General features: G+C 43.0%; 1 protein-coding gene across 1 annotated transcript in view; it reads left to right on the plus strand.

Annotated features, from left to right (window-relative positions):
* The window catches only part of trim67 (tripartite motif containing 67), a gene marked incomplete at both ends in the record, with an annotated part of 51913 nt that extends 34463 nt beyond the window's left edge, over positions 1 to 17450 (plus strand). Inside the window, 2 exons of the mRNA XM_081378545.1 lie at positions 15862 to 16024; positions 17406 to 17450. Of these exons, the coding sequence (XP_081234671.1) occupies positions 15862 to 16024; positions 17406 to 17450 (208 nt within the window). The remainder of the gene's footprint in view (positions 1 to 15861; positions 16025 to 17405) is intronic.
* Between the last annotated feature and the right edge of the window lie 874 nt (positions 17451 to 18324).

Below are 18324 nucleotides of genomic sequence, written 5' to 3' on the forward strand. Positions count from 1 at the left end.
TATTTAAGGTATCACAACTGAATGTGAAAGTTTGTTAAAGGGATCCTATTATGCATTTGTACTTTTTTTACTTTCTGTTGTGGGTAATGTTGCTGTTTGAGCAATGCACAATGACACTCCGAAGAGAGTTATTCTCTATATCAGTGTCACTGTTTCTGAACTCCCTGAAACGCCTCCATTGGAGTCTTGAGTTTTCTTCCAGGAACGAACACATCCATTATTCCTCATTTTAATAAGGCATATGCAACAAAAGTGGCGAGGCCTGGGGTGCATTTCCCGAAAGCATTGTTAGCCAACTATGGTCGCAAGTTCCATCGTTATCAGCATAGTTCAACGAGTCTGTGTTTCCCGAAACAACATAGTTCCAACGAACATTCGCAAACAGCATTGCAAAGTTGTGTTTGGAGCAACAGCTCTCCACCTGTGGTTAGAAGCATAGTTTCTGGTTTGCATGACATGTGGACTCAATAAATCTTTATCTTGAGCCAAATAAGCAAGCTGACATTCAGTACAATATATGTCTTTTATTTAGAATACATAAAAATGTAATTTACGTCTTTTAGTTTGTCGAGAGATTTAAAGCACCGTTTTTGAAGAGTGAGCATGTGCGGACGTGGATAGTACATAAGAATGAGCCTGTGATTGAATCTGGAAATTAACTGAGAAATCAAATCAAAATAACTGAGAAAAATTAGAAATAGTCCTCAGATGCCATGTTCGTAATTTATAGCAAAACATCTAGCATTATTTCGATATCAAACAGATTCATTAAAAGAAGTTATTACTCCACCACATGCGTGACATCATTAACCAACGTAGTTGAATGACCACTTTGCTAGTTGATTTCTTCAATGATACATCATACTATGGTAGTAAAGCAGCGATTCACGTCATTGTACGGGAAAAGCACCCCTGGTTGACTTGCGTTAGTTGTGTGTTGAAACTTGTGGTTATGGTAAATGCTGTGACATTTACGAAATACACTTAAAGTGGTTGACCAATCACAACACACCGGTCCACTCAACCGATCAGAGAATATTGTGCTTTTCAGAAGTAGGGGCTTCATAGAGATGGGAACTAAACAGAGAGTTACTGACAGACTGGGAAAAGAGGAGCTGCAACAATGTAATATACACTCACCTAAAGGATTATTAGGAACACCATATTAATACTGTGTTTGACACCCTTTCGCCTTCAGAACTGCCTTAATTCTACGTGGCATTGATTCAACAAGGAGCTGAAAGCATTCTTTAGAAATGTTGGCCCATATTGATAGGATAGCATCTTGCAGTTGATTGAGATTTGTGGGATGCACATCCAGGGCACGAAGCTCCCGTTCCACCACATCCCAAAGATGCTCTATTAAGGTTGAGATCTGGTGACTGTGGGGGTCATTTTAGTACAGTGAACTCATTGTCATGTTCAAGAAACCAATTTAAAATGATTCGAGCTTTATGACATGGTGCATTATCCTGCTGGAAGTTGCCATCAGAGGATGGGTACATGGTGGTCATAAAGGGATGGACATGGTCAGAAACAATGCTCAGGTAGGCCGTGGCATTTAAACGATTTCCAATTGGCACTAAGGGGCCTAAAGTGTGCCAAGAAAACATCTCCCACACCATTACACCACCAGCAGCCTGCACAGTGGTAACAAGGCATGATGGATCCATGTTCTCATTCTGTTTACGCCAAATTCTGACTCTACCATCTGAATGTCTCAACAGAAATCGAGACTCATCAGATCAGGCAACATTTTTCCAGTCTTCAGCTGCCTCTTTTTCTTATTTGTAGTGGAGATGAGTGGTACCTGGTGGGGTCTTTTGCTGTTGTAGCCCATCCGCCTCAAGGTTGTGCGTGTTGTGGCTTCACAAATGCTTTGCTCCATACCTCGGTTGTAACGAGTGGTTATTTCAGTCAAAGTTGCTCTTCTATCAGCTTGAATCAGTCGGCCCATTCTCCTCTGACCTCTAGCATCAACAAGGCATTTTCGCCCACAGGACTGCCGCATACTGGATGTTTTTCCCTTTTCACACCATTCTTTGTAAACCCTAGAAATGGTTGTGCGTGAAAATCCCAGTAACTGAGCAGGGCCGGGTTTCCAGATAACGATGTATCATAGCTCTCAAGAGCGCTTTCTACGTGCAAGGTTACGAAAGCTCGCAGCAATTCCATGAGCGTTTCCCAAAAATGCACTTAACATGAACGCGCGAGAACGCGCTCTACGTGCTACTTAAGAGTCGCTGTTCATTCGTGAAGTTCTGAAATATAACCTTATGTGGAATCGTATTCTGAATGTTTAACCTAATAATTGTCATCTGTTGTGGATTAGCAATCAAGACAAGGTTATATAAAGCACCGACAGGCGGAGGCACTCACAAAATTGCTAAAAAAAAAAAAAAAAAGAATACCTTTCAAAAAGATGAAATTAATGTCCTTTTAGAGGAGATAGAGCGAAACAAAGATGTAATTTTTAACATATTTTTGAGGATTTCTTTTATTTATTTTTTGTTCATTCATTTAATTTTGATTAAAATTATTAGATTAAATTATTTATATTTTTTTGTTTTGTTTTCTGACCTTTTTAATTATTTTATTTATACATTAATTTAACCAACAACAAAAAAGAGTAATAAAGTGTACAATAAAGTACAATCAAAACCTTATATTATAATCACATTGCATTTGAATAAAGTTAAAGGTGTAATCTGCCGGTTGTCCTGCAGGTGTCCTCATAAATCTGTCTTCTTACGATGCACTTGGGGATGTACGATTACTCCAGAGCACTCGTAGTTCTACGAAGATTTTCAAGTGCTACTTAAGCTACGATGCTTTTGGGAAACAGACCGTGATATTAAGATCAGTCGTACGATCGTTTTTACGATCAACTTAGGCTGACGATGCTTTTGGGAAATGCAGCCCAGATTGTGAAATACTTAGACCAGCCCGTCTGGCACCAACAACTATGCCACGCTCAAAATTGCTCAAATCACCTTTCTTTCCCATTCTGACATTCAGTTTTGGAGTTCAGGAGATTGTCTTGACCAGGACCACACCCCACACCCAATGCATTGAAGCAACTGCCATGTGATTGGTTGATTAGATAATTGCATTAATGAAAAATTGAACAGGTGTTCCTAATAATCCTTTAGGTGAGTGTATGTGAAAAATGTTTCCAAGCATAAAAACCTATTCTAGTAGACTCCAAAAACAAAACGGTATTTCACACATCTTCTTTCGTTCACCTTTAATAGTGTCTTTGAGAGTTCTTAAAACTTATTTTCTATTTATGTAACATAGATAAAAAATGTGTGATATAGATAAAAGCACACACACACGCACACGCACACACACACACACACACACACACACACACACACACACACACACACACACACAAAAAAAACACACACACACACACACACACACACACACACACACACACACACACACACACACACACACACACACACACACACACACACACACACACACACACACACACACACATCTTCCTGTGGATGCTTCTCTTTAATGAGTGTCTTAGGGAAACTCCTTTCATCACTCTTTAGCTACTCTACAGAGATCAGACATCTAACTGTAGACATAGAGACTTTAACTTTAACTTCTGGTATATAGAGACTCCAACTGGTTTTTGAGTTTGTTTCGGTCTTTGAATTAATTTGACTGAGCAGTGTTTCAAAAAGTGCTGATATTTATATCAACGGCACTGGGACTATTCACTGTTTGTATCACTGCACTTCTGCAGGTTACAATGTTGAACCAGTAGAGTGACTGTATTATGAGGGAGTGAGTAAATCATTCACACAACTGATTTGTTCAAAAACACTATCATAATTAGTTGTACATATTTTAATCAGCCCAAGACCATTAGAATTTAGTGAAAAACATAATATGGTTTCAACACCATTCGCTAAAGACTTGCTTTTTCATTCACTCATCTCTTTATATAGGTTGCAGATATATTATATAATAATATTATTAGTATTTGTATAATAGGTCAGTGTCTCCACCATGTTTCAGTTCAACAAGTATCTTCTAATGCCACAACTCAGCAACTCTTCACATCTTGTGGAGCATTATAACCATTGTTTCAGTTCCGGAACATAAAGCTTAATTGAAACATGTGGTGCATGTAAACGTGATGTATGTCACACTTATGCTGATGCAGTGCCCTCAGGTGAGTATCAAGGACGGACTGACTATAACACTTGAATACTAATGCAACCATTTAAAATTCTGTTTCTGTTTCTGGATACTGAGGTGACTGAGAGGACACGCTAACAGTACTGCTGACGTTACACTTAATCCCTGAAATCTGTGCCTTTTGTATGTCAACCCACTTAATGTAGCCTGAAGCCAAACTTGTTCTACTGTACGTCTTTGTCAGTCTTGGATCCATGCATCTCCTTTCATATTATCCATTTTTAATAATATTTTATATATTCCCCTATGCACATTTTTCTTTTATTCTTTTGTCCCTCCGTCACCCAGGGACTCTAAGCAGGTAAAGCATTCAAGTGAAAGTAGTTTATAGTCCCTCCAGTAAAGCTAGTAATAGTTGTAGTTCTGTTATTAGGTCTGTGTTGGTTGTTAGATGAGAGAATGTTCCAGAAACACAGTGCTCATGTTTGCAGTAATATGCATTTTTGGTGATCCGCACTAAATACAGGTGGAAGCCGGGACGAAAATCAGATCACTGGCCCTGTTTCCACCTGTCATTAAGATGCATTTTCGAGAATCCGATCACAAGTGGTCAACCGAGAATATTACCTTTTCCACCTGCTATTAACATGCATTTCAAATGCATCTCCTGTGACCGATTGTGTTCCGATTTCATTGAGACATTCCCTCCCCTTTTGTTTGGCAACACTTTGAAAAAAAGCCTATGGGAAAATCCCATAGGGGTTTTTGTCGAGGGAACCAGTGTGATGAGAACTGCTGGTTGGCCTACAAAGTGATACCTGCACCTCTCTATAACGTTAACTATGAAGTTTTAATAATCGTTTTAATTCTTAAGAATAGAGAATTCCAGACTACAACAAAAGGTAAGATATGATTAGAATCACTTTCAGAACAATATTTTTTTCAGCTGATGAGCAATAAAAACATTGACAGACAATTGACAGACAATCAGAATCCACCCGACTTTAAAGAGTTAGAGCATTTAAAGCAGCAGACGTCAAAACTGAAGTGTCTGTTCATAACAGAACATTATTGCTGGTGTGGACACTAATATAGTTATTGTGATAGTTATTTTATAGTTATCCTCCTTGGTGTGAACAGACCTTTATGCCATTCGCAACCGAGCGGGAAAGGAAGCGAATGAAAAGCATAAGGAGGGCAGATGCAAATTTTGACCATGATCCAATTTTCTTTTTCTTACAATCTTACAAACGTCCCAGAGCAAACACATTATAGATATTCGGGATGCATTCAGGACGGATAACGTTTTTAATAAAAATGTGTTTTTGACTACCTCCTTATGTGGTTTCAGTAATCTGATCACAAAACTTTTAGAACCTGTTTCCACCTATATTTAGTGCTGGCCACTTTAGTCCATGAGCCAGGGGGGTCCATCGGTATCAACAGGGGGGCAAATGCTATCATTGTTTTTTGGCAAGGTATACACCCCTAGTACTAGAAAAATCACGATAGCAGTGCAGCGGTGGTAGCGAAATCACTTTTTTCAGCTTATGAAGTTACTAACCCCCTAAAATAAATTCCGTTTTTGAAATCTGGTGTATATCTGGTTTTGGCTCATGCTAGGGATATTGTCAATATTCTATAATATGGTGCTTGGTATTGTTGGAAAGGGGACCTTTTAGGCTTTCATTCAAGCCCAGTACTGAATCTGTCTGACAAACACAGAGGTCACATGACTTCTTTAAACCAGAAATAACACACATTTTTTCACAATTTCCGCCTAAACTGTATGCTTTATTTTATCCCTGTGGCATGAAAGAACACCAGGGACACAAAACTCAACAACTTCAATACTCAAGGCACTCTGATGACTCAGAAAATGTATAATATACCCATACTATTTATTTGTGAGAGCCTTAAATTAGACTTGAATTAGATTTGTGCAGCCAGTACAAGTCTTCAAAATAGAATAGAGCCAATAGAATGGACAAATAGGATGGAGACCTATTAGTTGTAAAAGTCAATAAAGAAACAGGTTGGAAAGTGAATATATTTAATCAAAGACTGGTTTGTATGTTGATGTCCATTATTTTATTATATAATCATCATCATTTTCCATGTCGTCCTTGTCTTCATCTGAACTTTCTACACAGGTCACCTGGTTTTCGCACTCTATCAGTTTACACATGTCTGTGCACCTGAGGCCATTTGCAAGACACATACATCGTGGGAGTGAACATTTTTTTGTGCAATTCAAAACTTTGTGCACATTATATATATATATATATATATATATATATATATATATATATATATATATATATATATATATATATATATGTGTGTTCTCTGAGATTTGGAGTCATTATATTTTGAGAAAAATTAAGTTTTAATAGGCTATTACAAGAATAAAGTCACTATATTTCAGAAAATAATCTTAGTCTGATGTGCATTACGTGATTGCTCTGCTGATACGGTAGATCTCAGACCTTCTGACAGACTCAGAGCCCCGTTTGGGTCTCTGGTCTCTGAATGAGACAAAGTTTAGGGAAGTGGATGTAGGAGGTGGAAACCCGAAACTACGGCAGAAATCGACACTCGGTTACTAACGTAACCTCGGTTCTCTCTAGAGAGGGAACGAGTTTAGCGTAAGTTTAGCTTACGCTACGGGAAAACTCCTTTTCTCTTTCTTAATTTATAGAATGTAAAACGCATTTGCTGTAGCAGGCAGACCTAGGAGAGACAGCTCGTGCGCCTATTGGCTGCTCTGCGGCAACTGCTGCAGCCTATCAGTGCATCAGACATGACGTCAGCGCCAATGAGAGGCTCGCCTCGCGCTACGTCATGGCCCGCCAAGATGGGTGTGGCCTTAGCCTATAAATACCCATCGCCCAGGTAGCACAATGATTTCAGTGACTGGAAGCGAAACCATAGCGCAGCACAAGCACGGCAGGCTATGCAACACTCGTTCCCTCTCTAGAGAAAACTCTAGTGTCATTCTCTTACGAGAGTACTCTTGTGTTGCGTAGCTTATGCTACGGGAACCCTATGTAAAGCACCGTGCGTGCTGAGGTTCCAACACTTATGTCCCAAGGGCAGTAGCCCGGGGCTCATGTATAAGTGGAGCGGTCGCAACGGCAGAACAGGGCGGGACGACTCGGTATTATGAGATAGGTGCATACACATATATGCAGTTAAGGCAGTATATCAACCTTGAAACTGCATAAGCAGTTGCAGCATATCAACAGTCTAATCAAACTGAGTTGGGTAGACAATGTTAATATGGCATAATCAGGCTGAGAACAGCCTGACCTGTAGGGCGGGTACTTCCAGGTTATAGAACCTTACAAATGTAGACAGTGGGGCCCAGCCTGCTGCCATACAAATGTCATTAAGTGAGACCCCACTTGTCCAGGCCCACGACGAGGCCATTCCTCTAGTCAATGTAAATGTAGTCGAGTGGGCCCTAACCCCCAAAGGGCAATCCAGGCCCTTGGTCGCATTAGCCGACGCGATAGCGTCTACTATCCATCTGGACAGGGTCTGTTTCGAGATGGCTAGCCCTTTGACGTGGCCATCGAACGAAACGAAAAGCTGCTCCGTTTGCCTAAAGGCAGCAGAGCGCTCCACATAAATCCTTAAAGCCCTTACTGGGCAAAGGAAGTTAACCCCAGCCTCACTGTCAGACGCAGGGAGGGCCGAAAGGGAAATAACTTGCGCTCTAAAATGGGTCGCAAGCACCTTTGGGACATAAGCATGCCTTGGTTTGAGGATGACCTTAGAGTCATTAGGCCCAAATTCCAGGCACGTAGCGCTTTACTGAGGTTAGTGCCAACAGAAAAGCGGTTTTGAAGGACAGGTACTTTAGCTCCACCGCGTGTAATGGTTTGAATGGTCCACCTTTCATGGCCTCTAGGACTGTGGAAAGGTCCCACGCTGGAACCGAGGGTGGCCGAGGAGGGTTCAGCCTCCTTGCTCCCCTGAGGAAACGGATTATGTGGTCATTCTTTCCCAGCGACTGGCCATTCACAGGCTCCGTAAAAGCCGTTATAGCCGCCACATACACCTTGAGCATGGATGGGGTTCTCCCGCTGTCCAACAGCTCTTGTAGGAAAGAAAGCATCACCATTACCTCGCAATCTAGCGGGTTTAAGTCATGAGCTGAGCACCATTCAGCGAACACTGACCATTTAGACGCATAGAGCCGTCTAGTAGACGGAGCTCTAGCCTCTGTGATCATGTTCAGCACTCCCTCCGGGAGGTGAAATGATGATAGTTGATCGCCCACACATGTAGGGCCCACAGCTCGGGGCATGGGTGCCAAATTGCACCCTGGGCCTGGGACAACAGGTCCTTCCTCAGCGGAATCGGCCATGGAGCTGTGTTCCCCAGTTCTATCAGTTCTGAACTTGATTCTCCCATAGTGGGGCTACCAGGAGTATCAAGAATTTGCTCTCCCTGACTCGCTTGATTACCTGTGGTAACAAGTTGACCGAGGGAAATGCAAAGAGAGGACGCCTGGGCCAGTTTAGGGCCAGCGCGTCTCGTTCTTTTGAAAAGAACATTGGGCAGTGAGCGTTGGTTTGCGACGCAAACAGGTCTACCTCTGCTCTGAAAAATGTCCCAGATATTTTGCACCGTCAGGGGATGCAGGGACCACTCCCCTGGGGAAAATTTGGCCCTGGATAGCATATCTGGGCCCACGTTCAGGACACCCGGCACATGAGCCACTCTCAGCGAGCACAGATTGTGCTGGCCCCATATGAGGAGGCGTTTTGCTATTGCAAGAAGGCTCTGGGACCTGAGGCCGCCCTGGCGATTTATATAGGACACCACTGACGTGTTGTCCGTTCTGACTAGGGTTGGGTATTGGTTGGGTTTTATCCGATACCAGTACCTACTCGGTATTTTTCAAACGGTTCCGGTGCTTAAACGGTTCTTGAAACGGTACTTAAGAAAACTAAACCACACACCCTTTATCAAAAAAATAATACCTCTGTGTGTGTGTGTGTGTGTGTGTGTGTGTGTGTGTGTGTGTATGTGATTTTCTGAAAAAGATTTTCTGATTTCTGATTAAATGAAAAATTGTGCCCTTTAAAAGGCTACTGATGTAGCACAAAACACTTGAGTTAAGATAAAAATTTTGTCTTCTCATATTATGACTTTTACAAAACAGAGAAATATCTGACACTGAGCAGAAATATTTAACACACACAGTATAGCCTCATATAAATATACTTGCTATTGATATACTTCATACTTGATATGCAAGATTTGCAGTTGGCATTAAAATACTAGACTTACCCGAAGAGGAACACTGGCAGCTGAACTTGAACTTTAGTCAAGCGTGTCAGAGGTTTTGGGTTCTAATCCGCATTCGTAGTTTTTTTTTTTTTTTTTTTTTACCGATTATGCTCATCAGTGGTTGTATACAGTATCAAGCAGGGACACTTTGTGTCCATTATATTTTGAGATTTCACCAGAACGAATAGATATGAGGCGCCGTCTATAGGGCTTAAATCAAACTTCATTCACGCACATATGAAACCCTTGCATACACATATACTAGGTAGTCACACATACATGTATACTGCTGAATGCTCAAACTAATACATATGTAATGCACAATGCTCATGCACACACACGCAAACTCTACACACACGAGACGCGTGGAACTCTCCGCGCACATAGGCTACTCATCTGAGACGCGAGCACACACGCTCACATACACACACACAAACTCTCCGCGCACATACTCATATAGACGGCGCCTCATAAATAGATCGATCTCCACAACGTACTGAAGCGCGCGTCCGAGTGAAGACAGTGCGGGAGCCAAGAGAAAACACTGTATCCGCGCCACTGATCGCAGCGGCAACGAGCACTTTGATCACTTGATTTAAAAAACACATTTCAGCGCTAGATCGTCTCTTATTTAACAAACGAACTAAATGAATGCTCTGCTGGTTAACTGGAGATGTTTTATTATTGGATCATTCGTGCCGCGAGATGTTTTATAGGGGGCGGTAAAAAACGTCAGGCACCGAAATCAGGCACCGAAAGTTTCGTTCTTATTCGGTCTGGTTACTACCGTTTACGTCGGAACCGGTTCCCTATTGGAACCGGGTTTCGGTACTCAACCCTAGTTCTGACCAGAACGAGGTGGTTCCTTAATGCGGGGAGGAAAAACTGAAGGGCGTTTTCGACCGCTTTCATCTCTAGACAGTTTATGTGTAGACGCTTCTCCGCGTCTGACCACAGGCCCATAAAAGGTCTCCCTTCGTATAGGGCGCCACAACCCATGTTGGAAGCATCCGTCGAGACTACTTTGATTCGTGAGGCGATGCCCAGGTTCACGCCGGACTTCATCCACGGTTGCAGAGCTTCTGCGCATGTCTGATTCACTGTGAGATGAAGCAAACCTGATGTCCACGCTCGCGCTGGCACACGCCGTCTCAGCCACAGCTGAAAAGGGCGCATGTGTAGCAGACCCAGCCGCAGCACCGTCGTTGCTAGGCGCTGGATCGCTGCCGCGCTTTCTTGCATCAGGCGCGCCACCATAGACCTGGAGTCCAACTCTATCCCCAGAAAGGATATTTCCTGGCTGGGGGATAGAATACTTTTGCTCCAGTTGACTCTGAGACCCAGCTGTTCCAGATGGGCCAGCAGTAATGCTTTGTGTAACACCAGGTCCTCCTTCGACTGTGCTATAATTAGCCAGTTGTCCAGATAGTTCAAGACTCTCACGCCCCTTCGTCTGAGGGGTGCGAGCGCCGTGTTTATACACTTCGTAAATGTACGAGGTGCTAAAGACAGGCCGAACGGAAGGACGGTGTACTGATAAGCCTGGCCCTTGAAGGCGAATCTCAAGAATGGCCTGTGACGGGCTGCTATTTGGATCTGAAAATAGGCGTCTTTCCTAGGGGGGCTAGGAAGACTTAGGAGGCTCGAAGCTCGGCGCGAGCTTGGGCCTGGGTCCCCGGGGTCGGAGGCAGTCGGAGGCGGCTAGTAGAACGCGAGCGCTGATGTGCATCCCGGGCCTGGCGATGTTGCGGGGCTGGAGCGCCGCGGCAAAAAGTGTCTCATAGCTTGAGACGTTTTCTGCACCTCCAAGAAAGCCCTTCACCGAGGGACCGAAGAGACCGGCTGGTGAAACAGGAGCATCTAGAAAGGTGGCACGGTCAGACTCAGACATGTCGGACAGCGTTAGCCACAGGTGACGCTCTGTGACGGTGAGGGAGGCCATGTTGTGGCCAATGGCCTGGGCAGCGGCTTTAGTAGCTCTGAGAGCTAAGTCCGTCGCACTCCTTAAGTCCGTCACAAACTCCTTTGTTGGTCCAGCCTCGTCCAGTGAACGGAGAAGGTTGGCCTGGTAAATTTGCAAAACAGCCATGGTGTGGAGAGCAGATGCGGCTTGACCGGCGGCCGCGTAGGCACGGCAGATCAACACCGAAGTGGTCCGGCAGGCTTTGGTAGACAGACTTGACTTGGCCCGCCAATTGCATCGCTACGGCTTCCTCCACGGGAGGAACAGAGAGATATCCCGTCTTTCACGCCGTCCAACCGCGGAGAGCGTCGAAGAGACAAAGGACCTCAGCCTGGCCAAGTATGGGGCTCCCCACGACCTGGAGAGCTCGTTGTGCAGCTCAGGGAGGAAGGGAGCGGGCCTCAGAACAGGTGCAGAGCGGCTTCCTGGCAGAAAACAACCATCCAAATTCTCCTCGGGCATAGTCCAGTCAAGGCAGAGGTCCTCCACGGCCTTCGTGAGGAGGCAGAGAAGCTCAGCGTCAGGGATGGAACCCGACCATTCCTCACTCCCGGACGCAAGAAGAGAGCAGCTGTCGGACTCCACAACATCCCCTTCCATCCCCTCGGCCGCGGGGCGCTGGCCGTCAAAGAAGGAGACGGGGGACTCCGAGAAGGAGGTTTGCGGGGACGCCGCCGGCGAGTGCTCCTTTACCGAAGCTTCTGGTGGCCTTTGTGAGCGTCGCTTCTTACGACGCGGCCCAACAGAAGGCTTGGAAGAGGCAGACTTGATGCGAACAAAGCCTGTCGAGCCCGCAGGGTCGAAAGAGGCAATGACTCGCATTCACGGCAGCCACGTGGTCCGCGTGTTCTTTACCCAGGCAGGAAGTGCACAGCACGTGCCGGTCCCTGTCGCTGAGGACGGCTCTGCACGAGCCGCAGATCATGGTAGGCATTTAAAAATGCCTGGCTCTTTTAGAGCAGCGGCGAACACACACGGACCAGTGAAAGGATATAGGCGCCGGATAGCGCAGCAGGTACGGTGAGTGAAGGCGGCGAATATCCAGTCAGCGTCCTCAGAACTCGAGCTCGTCCCGCTGATAGTGCTGTTCGACGGTGCAGCTTCTTCTCTCAGAGATCCAGCGAAGTGTAGTCACTAGCTGAAAAGAGACAAAATCATTGTGCAACCTGGGCGATGGGTATTTATAGGCTAAGGCCACACCCATCTTGGCGGGCCATGACGACAGCGCGAGGCGAGCCTCTCGTTGGCACTGACGTCATGCCTGACGCACTGATAGGTTGCAGCAGTTGCCGCAGAGCAGCCAATAGGCGCACGAGCTGTCTCGCCTAGGTTTGCCTGCTGCAGCAAATGCGTTTTACATTCTAAAAATAAGGATAGTTTTTTGCTTCAGTATTCTCGAGTTTTCCCGTAGCTAAACTTACACAACACAAGAGTACTCTCGTAAGAGAAACACAGAGCTCAAATGCGACACTTCTGCCGCAGCATCTCCACAGCAGCGCCATTATAAACCTGAAGATGCACAGACAGCGCGCTGCTCATCTCTCTATTTTTACAGCGATTGATTCATGCCGGTTCCATAATGAGACTGACGCAACCAGAGACATTTTAGGCGCTGCAGCATATTAAATATATTATAAATAGTTTTTCCGCATGAGAAATACAGTGTGTGGCGAGAGGGTGTGACAAAAGACCGAAATGAGTGACTGTCACGTGACACATGAGAGCCCTGACTGCACTGTAGCAGTTACTGTTACACTGTTTAACCTGCAAGCTAGCTAGCCTGCTAAAAACACCAAGCTTACATTAGCTACTGCTACTATTCCCCACCAATTCACAAGCACAAGAGAAAAAGTATTTTGTACTTACATTTAATACCCCTGGAACTCAATGGAAGTTGATTGAAGATGGCATAGTTGGTAGTGTTGTTATAACCAGTCAACTGAACCAACAATCTTTTCACAATACTGACAAAACCTTGTCAAACTGTCAAAATCTATCAACATTCCGTGCATGAGCTACTTTCTGACATTCTAACTGAAAGTGGGTGAATATCAAAATACATGATAGAAACATTTTGTTAAACCACTTACAAGTGTTATGTTGACAACACTATTGAAACAATTACTTTTTATTACAACTGTACATGAATAAATAGGCCATTTGGCCCTGGACTAATAGGGTATTCTATTTGTCCATTCTATTGGCTCTATTCTATTTTGAAGACTTGTACTGGCTGCACAAGTCTAATTCAAGTCTAATTTAAGGCTCTCACAAATAAATAGTATGGGTATATTATACATTTTCTGAGTCATCAGAGTGCCTTGAGTATTGAAGTTGTTGAGTTTTGTGTCCATGGTGTTCTTTCATGCCACAGGGATAAAAGAAAGCATACAGTTTAGGTGGAAATTGTGAAAAAATGTGTGTTATTTCTGGTTTAAAGAAGTCATGTGACCTCTGTGTTTGTCAGACAGATTCAGTACTGGGCTTGAATGAAAGCCTAAAAGGTCCCCTTTCCAACGATACCAAGCACCATATTATAGAATATTGACAATATCCCTAGCATGAGCCAATACCAGATATACACCAGATTTCAAAAACGGAATTTATTTTAGGGGGTTAGTAACTTCATAAGCTGAAAAAAGTGATTTCGCTACCACCGCTGCACTGCTATCGTGATTTTTCTAGTACTAGGGGTGTATACCTTGCCAAAAAATAATGATAGCATTTGCCCCCCCGTTGATACCGATGGACCAAATTTGGGGCCCTGGCTCATGGACTACTTGTAATTTTACCACGAAAAACAGAACTTAATACAAGATGGAATCAGGTCCACTGAAACCTCATACATTGGGTGTTAAAAATGCATGCGACCACATCGCATTTGTAGTGTAAATGCTCAACCGTCCCAGACTGCAGTGAAGCGCTGCCAACTCATCTAACACACAAACGTTATTATGGGATGTGTTGTGAGGGAGCAAACCAAAGCAGGTGATTCAAACTTCTCTGCGTTATAACCAGAACACACAGATTACCGTCATTGTCGTTGCTTCCCTCCTTATCCTTTTTTATTTACTTAATTTCCTGCTTGTTAGACGCTTAACATGGGTTCTTTCATTCAGGATTGTTTGTGTTCCACACATGCCGCTCACAAGAAAGTTATGCAGTTTGTGACGAAATGAGAGAGGAGTGTCTTGAAGAACTACGAACACAAGACGTCACAGGAGATGCATTTGAAATCCATGTTAGAAAAATTCTGTCATCATTTACTTTCCATTATGTGTCATACCCTTAAGTTTTCCATTCATCTTCGAAACACGAATGAAGATATTTTTTATATTCTCTCATCATTTTTGTACATCCAACATTTTGTACATCCACACAACCAAAAATGTAAAGCTTCAAAAAGGTCATAAAGACATCGTAAATATGAAATGAGCAGTTCAATCCAAGCAATCGAAAAGGTCACATCATATGATTAACAGATTTAATTTAGACTTTTATTCACATATATAAACGTTGATCAATGCACATTAAAATGGTGAAAAGAAGCTCAACTGTGCCTGCTTATCACGTGAGAACAAACCTCACTGGTTCTTGCACCATTTTTGATGTATGAAATCTTCATTAGTGTTCTAAAGATGAACTAATGTCTTATGAATTTGGAAGAGCATGAGGGCGAGTAAATGACAGAGTTTAATTTTTTTGGGTGAACCAACCCTATAACACCAGATGGAACCATGGCCAATGTTTAGAAATACAATAATGTAAAACTTCCTCAACATGTTTCTTCTTTTGAAACTTTTGAGCCACTGGTTTCACCACTCTTTAAATATAAGTAGGTGATATCACACTTGCAGTCATCCTGCAATATTAAAATAAGCTCTGCTGTGATTCGGAAGTACATTCAGACTGGAGTGGAGCCACAGCAGTTCCCCCTCCTTGGGTTTATGTTCTCTGCTCCAGCTCCACTACAAATTTTCCTTTGCCTGCATTCTTTGCCTTTTGATCTTGGATCAAAAGAAAACTCAAAAGGCTCTGACTTTTTCAAAATCTTGCTCCTTGTTCCAAGCAAAATGACACAATTCTGCTCCCCACTTTGTATCACACACATACTCTGGTTCAGAACAACACAAACAGAGACAAGCGGAGTGATGCCAGCAGTGAAACATTCTAGTGCTGTTCTACTAAATATCAGAACTGCAATCAGATTAGAAGTTGCGTAATATTGTATAGAACAAAAGTAAGTTGTTGAAATAAAGTGGAAACTAGATCACATGCAATTAGTATCATGCCAGTTTTGGTGCAAATATTTAAAGATTTTTTTTTTCTCTATGATACAGCTGTGTTTAGATTTGAATACTTTTGCGATATATTGTGTCACTGATTACCTTCTTTCGTCTCCTTCCTCTTCTGTCTGATTCTTGCAGGGCTGAGGGTGGCATCTCAAAGGGTTCGACTGTGGGAATCCTGTTAGACCTTACAAAACACACACTGACCTTCTTCATCAATAAACAGCAGCATGGACCAATGGCTTTCGAGAACCTGGAGGGTGTGTTCATGCCCGCCGTTAGCCTCAACCGCAACGTCCAGGTGAGCAGCAGATCCACACTGACCTTTAACCTTTATCCCACTCAGTGATTGGTAGCATTGGAAATCGAGAACTGTTTCTTATTCTTCATCATTCTCATGCCGTTTAGGTTTCTTGACTAAACTCTGGATCCTTTTGTTTTGTTTTGTTGTAATAAAAGGTACTTTAAGGGTTTTTTCACACTTGGGATGTTTGGTTCGATTAAAATTAACCCTGGTGCGATTGCTCTGTTAGTGCGGCTCACTTGAATAAGTGTGAACACCATCTGAACCCTGGTGATTACCAAACAAGCAGACCGAGATGCTGAAAAGATGAAAATGCATAACGGACCAAAGACATGTAAACAAACCAAAAACGGGACATGAGGGGCTTTCGCACCGGTGAACCTTTACCGGAGGAATAGTTCCTAGAACTATTGGTGGAAGTACCCGCATTTTGGCGTGTTCGCACCGCAAGAACTGGGAACTATTTTAGTTCTAGGAACTCCTTTTGGAGGAACTAATTGAGCTCCTACTTCAGAGTAGAGTCTAGCCCAGCACTATAGGAACTACCAGTGACGTTAGTGTACACTGATTGGCCGAACGCACACGAAACACCAGCACCCACCATCTGTGTAAACACACAGATTATAGCCTATATATTTACTACAGAAACTAACTCTATGAACCTGGAAAACAGTAAAAGATGGGCCTCTTAACCTTTACGCTTTACTCAGGCTCTGGCGTTCTCAGCACCGTAAAATAAAAGTCACAACAACAAGCGCGGCTCACGTCACTTCAGATTTCCTACTGGTGGTGCGAATGCAACCAGGAAAACGTTCCTAGGGGAACATTTAGTTCTCAGGGAACTACCCTGGTGGCTAGTTCCTAGAATTACCTGGTGTGAAAGCCCCTATGATTCCTTTTGCTTTTTGACTCCTTTACACATTTCATAAGCTCTTCAGTAGTTCTCAGCTGGTCAAAATACCATCATATGTAGCTATGCACATACAATGAGTGCATTAGCCCAGCACACAGCATTGTTTTGGATGTTCGGTAAGTTACGTTGTGAAATATGCTCAATAAAAGCCGACCAATCAGGTTGTGAACATGCTATCTCATAACCCTACCTAGGTTCAGTGTTAAAATGGCAATGCCCATGTGAATGCTAAGCGGATCAGGACTAAATATATATATATATATATTTTTTTTTGGTCCGGACCTAACGAACCAAGTGAACCAAACTGCAAGTGTAAACACACCCTAAATCCTTCCTCAAAAGTACTAAGAATTGTTAATGGATGGAACTAGAAATCATAAATCATAAATCATAAATCAGAATCATTCCTCATGATTCCCATCCCTAGTGATCAGCATTAATGATTGAAATGTGTATTTTTCACAGGTGACTCTGATCACAGGTCTGGAAGTCCCAAAGAGCATCATGTGATCATCTTTGACCAATGAGAACGAGCCAGATCTTTCTTATCAAACGAATCAGTGCTCTCAAACTGCACTAACATATAAAAAAGCTGATAAAACTTTGAGGGAAGAAAAATATGTTTTGGAATATTTGAGCTTAGTTAATATTGTTTTCGCTTATGGACATCTGGGTGATTTGCATTTCAGTGTTTACAAATCATTCCCATGTTTACAGAAAAACAAACCACTGGATATCCCCACGGGGGCCGAAGCTGGAGTCGAACCCCAAAGCACTTTGAAGTAGAGTTCAGTCTCTTTTTCATACCTCCAATGAAAATTTAGCACAGTTCCAAAAATGTAATGTGATTAAAAAAATTCAAACATATCAAGCATTTGATATGTTAGCAGCGGAGTAAAGCAACCGTAATCAGACAACTGCGAGACTAAAAGTGAATTTGAAATAATTTCAGGTTAATTTCACATGCTACACGAATCTCAGGTTTACTCACCTTTAATCTGCTGTGTGATCACAGCACAGACTTCAAAAGGCCTCAACAAATTCATCTCTCAGACGGTACCATAAATCTGGGTTGCTAGGATTGAAAAAGTCCCAGTCAAGCCAAAGGCCCTGCATCAGAGAGTGACGTGACTAGAGTGAGTTTACAATCTCTTTACTTCAACAAATTCCAATCCTTATATTTGATGCAGATCTTTCTTGTATAATAAGAAATAGATAGTCGTATGGAGGATAGAGTGATTTGGGTGGTTTTTAGGGCGTTGCTATGCAGTTGCGGTGTGTTCTGAATGGCTTAAACCGGGTTGTTTTAAAGTTTCTAATGTGTTCTGTGTAGTTGCTCGGAGGTTACTTAGTTTTCACCTCATGGACTACAAAACAGCACACT

This window comes from Scardinius erythrophthalmus (assembly GCF_964197995.2).
Source record: "Scardinius erythrophthalmus genome assembly, chromosome: 11".
NCBI lineage: Eukaryota > Metazoa > Chordata > Actinopteri > Cypriniformes > Leuciscidae > Scardinius > Scardinius erythrophthalmus.